This window comes from Galeopterus variegatus, unplaced genomic scaffold (assembly GCF_000696425.1).
Source record: "Galeopterus variegatus unplaced genomic scaffold, G_variegatus-3.0.2 Scaffold2845, whole genome shotgun sequence".
Lineage (NCBI taxonomy): Eukaryota > Metazoa > Chordata > Mammalia > Dermoptera > Cynocephalidae > Galeopterus > Galeopterus variegatus.
The window spans coordinates 211714-220356 of NW_007728956.1; the positions used below are offsets into that span (position 1 = coordinate 211714).

Here is an 8643-nt window from a genome sequence, read left to right on the forward strand (position 1 = left end):
TTCTCTCACTCCTATTGTTTTCCAAACATCCCTCCCTTCATAAAAGCTGTCTGGCTGGGAGCTTAAAATATTGCTGGACAGTAAAACCTACCCATCAGGGCCAATCCAGTCATATCTGCTCAGTCGTGCAGCACAGTAGGGGCGGGGTAGAGAAGTAGGAGGTGGGCTTTTAGGTGGCAAAGGAAAGAGGCCAAAGTTGCCATTTTGCTACTGAGCGCCAAGAGAGAAAGACAACGCATATTTCTCCGTGGGACCCTACTCATATTGGCAAGTTTTCCTTGGGTGATATTAGTTTGTAGCCTTCCCCTCCCCCATCACTCCTTCTTTCCCAGCCTAATCTAAGGGCCATATACAGGCTTCTCACCAGGAAAAAGGTTGCCACTAAGGTTCAGTCTTGGGTTTGGATGACTGGAATTAGAGTCTAATTCTGAAAACCCTCTTGGAGTTGACCTAAAATTTGGTAGAGTTTGGAAGGAAGAGGAATGTTGGAATATTGGGGGGATGGGGAAACAGAGATGTTCAAACTCTAACTACAACTTGACTTCTTAAGGTCTTTTCATTTTTTAGAATGGATTAACATGGTTCCAGGAATCCAGAGAGACCTAAACCAAGTATTCAATGTTTATGAAAGAGTTTTGCACTTTTTTTACTCAAACGCTCCAGTAGGAATAATCATCATAATTATTTAGTGCTGTAGGTATAGGAGAGGCTTCCTGCTCTGCATTTCGATGTCGGGGCATTTAATGGAGCACAGGAATGAAGATAGCTAAGAACCATAAAACTCTTCCTGGGAGGAGGTTCCGTTGTCTGTTTACGAGAGCTGCTGGTTAGTGGCTGCTCTAGAAACTAGAATGGAGGCACATGTACCCTCCATTACCAACCGGAGTGGTGGGTGGCCATCTAATGCTTTAAGGAACTTGTTAACGTGGATGTATAGGTGTCATTCTGCTTCTTCAAAGCCAGGAGAAGGCTATGCTATACTGGAGATCCCCCCAGGATTGGAACTGGAAGACCAGGACTCTGTCCTCATAACATCCTGGCTCTGTCCTCATAAGCTGAGCCACCATGGGAGACTCATTTAACCTCCCAGTCTGTTTCCCTATCTGGTTGATAATGCCTAGTTCACTGGTTTTCAAACATCCCTCTGTGGACCTGTCTGTTCTACCCCAAGATAAAGTTTTCAGCAGCTGGTGACAAAAAATGTGACAATGATGAAGGAAACAATGTAGTAAATTTTTCACCAAGTTAAATGTGTTCAATTTAAAGGCCTGTCTTTAATTCTAAAATTATGTCCTTTCTAGTTTTATGGTATTAAAATCTCCTTTTACCGAATGATGGTAAAAACAGACTGTAGTCATAGTCATATAATAAGTTTCTTATTTTTATATCTGTGTTTGGCAAAATAAGGAGCTGGCAGCCTTATATCAGTCACCTTATTTTGTTGTTGTTATCAGACTACAACAAGTGAAATCCAAGTCTGAGAACCTCCAGCCTAGTTCACAGCTTGTTATGAGAACTGAAATGAGATATTTAAAAGTGTATCCCTTGTAAATAGATAAGAGATGCCCCAAAATAAGGTGTTATTTTAATCATTACCTCTAGCCATAATTCTCTGGTGGGATGTTCCCGGGAATATATGAATGTCTGGGGGTTGGAGACTTGAACTCCATCAGTTTATTTTCCATTTGTAATAGATCTATTCACTAAATTTTCACAAGCAAAATAAAACAGAGAATTATATCTTTGAAGAAGAGAAGAGAAATATTCTTCCTTTGGTTTAGATTTCTCCCTGCTCCAGTGGCCTTTTAACAGCAAGGTCAAGGGTTCAGATCCCCATACAGGCTAGCTGCCAGCCCCCACCCCCCCAAAAAAAAGAACACCTTGCTACTCTCATCTGACTACCTTTAAATTTTCATTGTTTGAAGTCAGGAACCCAAGGCACTTTCCCTTAGCACCTCTAAGGCTTCTCTCCTCAACAGCATAGTTGGCCTGTTTCAATACCATTGGATTGGAAATATTTTGTCCTAAATTAGCTTCTCTCCAATTATCACAAAAAGCTTTGCAACTAGACATAAAAAAGAAAAACACTCAAAAAGTCCTAGCACGGTAGGATGGGGTGTAGAAGGACACAGCCTTGTTTGGCTTTAGTTTGGAAATTACATTGGGTGGTCAGGAGGGTCTTCTTAATTTCATGAATGTATATCATCACACCAGCATGTCAAGAATTGGCCTTCCAGTTTATTTCTTTGATCTTATACAAAATAACAAGTTTTGTGTCTCAAAACAGCTGGTTGTGGATCAATTTACTGTCCTTTTTGGTACTTACCATTTCCTTGCAAGTTCTTAACCTCCCCACTGCTAGCTGCGGCAAGAGGACTGGAGTTCCCTGGACTCTTAAGTAATACTAGTATTACATGCACTCAAGGAATGAGAATTTCAGATTTCAAAATTACTATCAATCCCATCCACTGTTGTCCATGGAGCTCCCACTCTCTGAAAGGCTTTGTTCTAAAGGGGGGAAACAAGACTGGTTCACAGATAGTTCTGAGAGCATGTGCTCACCACACACATCCATGTGGGTGCATGAGTGAAATACATGCAGAAACTCAAAAGGACTAATGGGATAAAATATGAGGAGTCTTTGAAAAGTTGAGAGAAAGATTTGTGGGGTTTTTTTGGGTTTTTTTTTTTGTTTTTTTTGTTTTTTTTTTTTGCAGCTGGCCAGTACAGGGATCAAACCTTGAACCTTGGTGTTATTGGCACCACATTTTAACCAACTGAGCCAACCGGCCAGCTGTATTATCTTTTAATTCTATTTTTCCACAATTTTTAAAGTACCCTTGTACCAAAAAGCCTGTCAAAACTGAATTAATATATCAGTGGGGTAAGATATTAGCAAGATAGAAAGATTAAGTAAGATATTATTAGTAAGATAAGAAAGATTAGATTCAGAGTACATTAAAGCCAGATATGATGTTACATGAGTAAACTACACAAATTGTTGTTTTAACATAAATTTTAGAACTGTTTGATGAGAAATGGACTTTTTCCTGGCTCCGCCACCAGTGGGTTTTATGCTTGGGCTGCTGACCTGATTGGGATGTTTTCCATCTATTTGCCGAAAGGTGATGGAAATGGCTGCCACTCTTTACAGGGCAAGCACTGGGTTTAACTGTATTTTGAGGAGTATTTAAAGCAGATATATGTGGCTGGGATTCTAAGCTGCTGGTTCTGAGTGGAGGATTCCTTCTCTCTCTGAACTCCCCATTCCTACAAGGAATTTTTCCCAATGCCAGACTCATGACTGGGGATGCCACAGTTGCTCTCACCTTCCCAGTAGGAGAGAAGCCGCTGCAGGAAACTCCCTACCTAATTGGGAATTTCTGCGGTTGCAAAAGGAGAAACAGCCTCTGCTCTCCAACAAGAAGCAGAAAGCTGTTGCGCATACCCTGAGAGCACAGGTGGGGCATTGCTCATAGCTGCAATTAGTATCCTGCCATTAGGTACTGTCAGGCTCCAAATCACAGGTTGGAAGGTTTTTATTTATTTATTTTTTTTATATATATATTTTTTTTAAAAGATGACCGGTAAGGGGATCTTAACCCTTGACTTGGTGTTGTCAGCACCACGCTCAGCCAGTGAGCTAACCGGCCATCCCTATATGGGATCCGAACCTGGGGCCTTGGTGTTATCAGCACCGCACTCTCCCGAGTGAGCCACGGGCCAGCCCAGGTTGGAAGGTTTTTAAGTGCCATTTTGTTTATCCTCCCCTAAAGATGAAAATCACTTCTCATTTAAGATACTGCTTTTCATCACTCTTTCAGGTGCTTAACAAATATCACTGTCATTAAAAGCACTGGGCATATCTCTTTGGCCCCATGGGCTCCTGATCCTGTAGGGTGGGGCATGGCTGTCAGAAACCCAGAGCAGGATCCTCTAACATGGGCTCTTGCCCTGGTCTAAGGGAAGTGATGAGTAAACTCCACAACTCTAGAGATGTTCAAACTGAAGGAACAACTGTCCTAGATTAAGGTGAAACTTTTGATCATAGTCCTTCATAGGTTACAGGTTTGCACTGGATGAATGACCCAGTTTGCACACATCTCTCCCACCCCCATCCCCTGTCAGTTCAATCCCATTTCCATTAGCCATTGCTGTGCTAGGGGTATTACAGTTGGTCCTCCATATCTGCAAGTTCCACATTAGTGGATCGAAAATGTTTTTTAAAAAATACAACAATAAAAAATGATACAAATGATATATTAAAAACAGTATAGGGGCCGGCCCGTGGCTCACTCAGGAGAGTGTGGTGCTGATAACACCAAGGCCACAGGTTCAGATCCCTATGTAGGGATTGGGCCAGTTAGCTCACTTGGGAGAGCGACAACACCAAGCCAACGGTTAAGGTCCCCTTACTGGTCATCTTTTAAAAAAAACCTTAATTGGGCCGGCCCGTGGCTCACTCAGGAGAGTGTGGTGCTGATAACACCAAGGCCACAGGTTTGGATCCCATATAGGGATGGCCGGTTCGCTCACTGGGTGAGCGTGGTGCTGACAACACCAAGTCAAGGGTTAAGATCCCCTTACCGGTCATCTTTAAAAAAAAAAAATACAGTATAATAACTATTTACATAGCATACATATTGTATTAGTTGTTATAAGTAATCTAGAGATTATTGAAAGTATGCAAGAGGATGTGCATAGGTTATATGCAAATATTATGCCTTTTTATATAAAGGACTTTTTATATAAAGGAGCATATGTGGATTGGTCCTGGAACCAATCCCCTGCAGAAACCAAGGGACAACGTATTACTATCATGTTTAATGGTATTTTTTTTCCTAAAGGCCAAACTTTTAGCTGTATTAAAACAGCTACACGTTACAGACCCTAATAGCTTCTCATTCTGTAGAGCACTGAAAGTGTCCTAGTGGACCTCGTTCATCCTGTAACATTATTCCTTCCCAAAGCACTCTCTTCATTCTTTGGATTTAAAAGAGTAATAATAAAAATATACTGCCCTCAATTTGTAAAGCTATTAAGAAGAGTTTCCAGATTTCAACCTAGAGAAGAGAAAACATAAATTACGAGTACAGAAGTCAGAGAATTGTGTGGCTCCGATTGCAGGCAGTGTATCTCAATAGTATAGTGGATCAGGCAGACAGAACTGCTGCTATTTAGCTGTTTGATCTTAGACCATCTATTTAGCCTCTCTGAGCCTCAGTTTTCCCATGTGTTAGAATCAAGTTAGTTAACAAACACTTATGAAGTTGTCATAATGTGCTGGGCTGTGTGTCAGGCATTGAGTATACAGCAGTAAATAACACAGCCGTGATCCCTACCATCACTACAGTCTAGCAGGATCAAGTTAAGTGAAATAATATCAACGTTCTGTCCCTAAGTGGGTATTCAATAAATGTTAGTTCCTTTCCTCTTCCCTTCAAACATATGATCATTATACATTCCAACACAGTAAGACGGCTACAGACAATTTCATACATACAAAAATTTTGTTGGGAGCCCAGACCCCACAGCATAGGGTATTTTTCGCCATTATGTCTTGTGAAACTTCATTGAGCTTGTGCCTTGATTTAAGTCCATGTAACCATGGGTTTCTAATTATAGTCCACAGCGAATCCTTATTTTTGGTTGAGTTCAAGGATTTATAAAGATACTTCCTCATTGATCCTTTCAGACCACTTGTGAAATGAATGACAACGGGTATTACAATTAAGCCCATTTTACAGATGAGGAAACTAACGGAAGCAGATTCTTTCGTGACTCTTTTGTCTCCTAGTCCTAGTCTGCACAGGGGCAGCACTCAATAGAGGCTTTTTATACATGGATCGCTCCAGCAACTCAGAAAGGAGATGGATCCCAAGAGTTAGCAAAAAGGGATTGACTCAGGATGGCATTGAGGCCGCTGAGCTTTTGCCTTCTCCCTCCTCTAGGTGGGTGAGAAATGGGTGACTGGAGTTTCCTGGGGAACATTTTGGAGGAGGTGAACGAGCACTCCACGGTCATCGGCAGAGTCTGGCTCACCGTGCTTTTCATCTTCCGCATCCTCATCCTTGGCACCGCCGCAGAGTTCGTCTGGGGGGATGAGCAGTCGGACTTCGTGTGCAACACGCAGCAGCCCGGCTGCGAGAACGTCTGCTACGACGAGGCCTTCCCCATCTCGCACATCCGCCTCTGGGTCCTGCAGATCATCTTCGTGTCCACGCCGTCCCTGATGTACGTGGGGTATGCGGTGCACCACGTGCGCATGGAGGAGAAGCGCAAGGACCGCGAGGCCGAGGAGCTGTGCCAGCAGTCGGGGGGCAACGGCGGCGACAGGGTGAATCCGGACCAGGGCAGCATCAAGAAGAGCAGCAGCAGCAGCAAAGGCACCAAGAAGTTCCGGCTGGAGGGGACCCTGCTGAGGACCTACATCTGCCACATCATCTTCAAGACCCTCTTTGAAGTGGGCTTCGTAGTGGGCCACTATTTCCTCTACGGCTTCCGGATCCTGCCCCTCTACCGCTGCAGCCGGTGGCCCTGCCCCAACGTGGTGGACTGCTTCGTGTCCCGGCCCACTGAGAAAACCATCTTCATCCTGTTCATGTTGTCTGTGGCCTCTGTGTCCCTGTTCCTCAATATTATGGAGGTGAGCCACCTGGGCCTGAAGGGCATCCGGTCTGCCTTCAAGAGGCCTGTAGAGCAGCCGCTGGGAGAGGTCCCCGAGAAATCCCTCCATTCCATTGCTGTTTCCTCCATTCAGAAAGCCAAGGGCTACCAGCTCCTAGAAGAGGAGAAAATCGTGTCCCACTATTTCCCCCTGGGTGACGTTGGGATGGTGGAGACCAGCCCACTTTCTGCCAAGCCTTTCAGTCAGTTCGAGGAGAAGATCAGCACAGGACCCCTAGGGGACTTGTCCCGTGGCTACCAAGAGACACTGCCTTCCTACGCTCAGGTGGGGACACAGGAAGTGGAGGGAGAGGGACAGCCTGTGGAGGAGGGAGCAGAAGCAGAGGTGGCAGAGAAGGAGCAGGAAGCAGAGAGGGTGACCACAGAAGGGCAGGAGACGGTGGCAGTGCCGGAAGGGGAGAAAGTAGAGACCCCCGGAGTGGGGAAAGAGGGTGAAAAAGAAGAGCTGCTGGCCGAGAAGGTATCAAAGCAAGGGCTGCCGGCAGAGAAGGCACCTTCGCTTTGTCCAGAGCTCACGGTAGATGACAGCAGACCTCTGAGCAGGCTGAGCAAAGCCAGCAGCCGGGCCAGGTCAGACGATCTAACCATATGAAGTGCCAAAGAAAGAAAACACCTAGTTAATGTAGGGCAAAATGAAAGGAAAAGGTGCCAACATGATTTCAATCTTATGTCCCTTCCCCTCACCCCACCGCTGGTTGGACAGGCGCTGCAGTGGAACAGTGCATGCTCTACAACTAGGAAGCTGCCTTTCCCATATATAAAGGCTACCGAGATAAACCCATTTTCACGTTAAAGTTACCAGTCTCATATGATTGCCTATTGTGCTACCCCAACAGCCATGGAGCACTCTGCTTTTGTCTCCATTTCTCGATAGAAACCCTTCTGATCAGAATTATGATTGCCTCATAGCCTTTTACCAGACTTTCAAGCTCACTACTCAGCCAGACTCTATTACCCCAGCACTTCCAAACAGATACCATGTGGCCATATATCAGGAATCCCAAACTCAAATGCCTACAGGAGATCTAGGCAGGTGACTTAAATTGGTGAAGTAGGCCTGTTCTAATGCAATGGACAGAGGTAGGGCTGTGAAAGTTGGAGAGCAGGGGCAGCTGCTGTTCAGTTACACACAATGATTATTACCATGCAGTGTTACCTGGCCAAATGATTTTTCAAGAGAAACCAGAAATCCAAACTTCCAAAAATGTTAATGCTGGGAACTAAATTTTAAATACAACATGTGGGCCAAATGAAATTTGTACAAGCCAAATTTAACCTGTGGGGAACAAATTTGCAATGTCAGCTTACACTAATGAGCCCAGCTTTCCTATGGAATTGGTCTTATCATGTATGGTCTCAACTTGTTTCTGTGGCTTCCGAACCTCATTTCTCCACTTTGGAGTGTTTGATTTAAATCATTAGTCCAGGAGATACCCAGAGTTCTCCCTGACCATTATCTTTGGGTCACTGTAGCACCTGGGTTCTGAAGCAGTGTTATCTTTTGTATTGGTGGGAATTCTGCCCTGGGCCCATCAGAGAAAGAGAGCAAAACACCAAAACCTCTCCCTTTGAAATGAAAAGATTTTGAGGCCTGGAAGCCTGGTTGTAGTTTTCTTCCTTGAAACAAAGAGGATTATTTTCTTTACTTTCCTCTTTCAACATCAGTGCTCAGCCAAAAATCTACACCTCCTTTCTTCAGGGCCTGGGAGCAAGTCCAGTTCCGAGGTGGAGGACACTTGCTCACAGTCCTGTCCTGAGGAGAGTCAGCTCTCCAGTCTTGTTCAGGATCAAGACACGTACTAAAAGGGTCATCAGAGTGGCACTAGGGGGAGCCTCTTACAAAGCGGGTACTCAAACAGCCAAGGTCCCAAAGTCTAGTCCCAGGCCAAGCTTCATGCCTTCATAGAGTACTAAAAGGGTCATCAGAGTGGCACTAGGGGGAGCCTCTTACAAAGT

The 8643-nt window shown here is 44.5% G+C and overlaps 1 protein-coding gene across 1 annotated transcript; it reads left to right on the top strand.

Annotated features, from left to right (window-relative positions):
- Positions 1 to 223: 223 nt before the first annotated feature.
- GJA8 (gap junction protein, alpha 8, 50kDa) lies at positions 224 to 7283 on the top strand. The gene is made up of 2 exons (XM_008583174.1): positions 224 to 267; positions 5952 to 7283. The coding sequence occupies exon 2, from the start codon at positions 5963 to 5965 to the stop codon at positions 7277 to 7279; it is 1317 nt and encodes a 438-aa protein (XP_008581396.1). The 5' UTR covers positions 224 to 267; positions 5952 to 5962; the 3' UTR covers positions 7280 to 7283.
- The last annotated feature ends 1360 nt before the right edge of the window (positions 7284 to 8643 follow it).

Bases quoted from the DNA above. Each gene is read 5' to 3' on its own strand.
- GJA8 (XM_008583174.1), top strand. From the start codon at position 5,963: ATGGGTGACTGGAGTTTCCTGGGGAACATTTTGGAGGAGGTGAACGAG.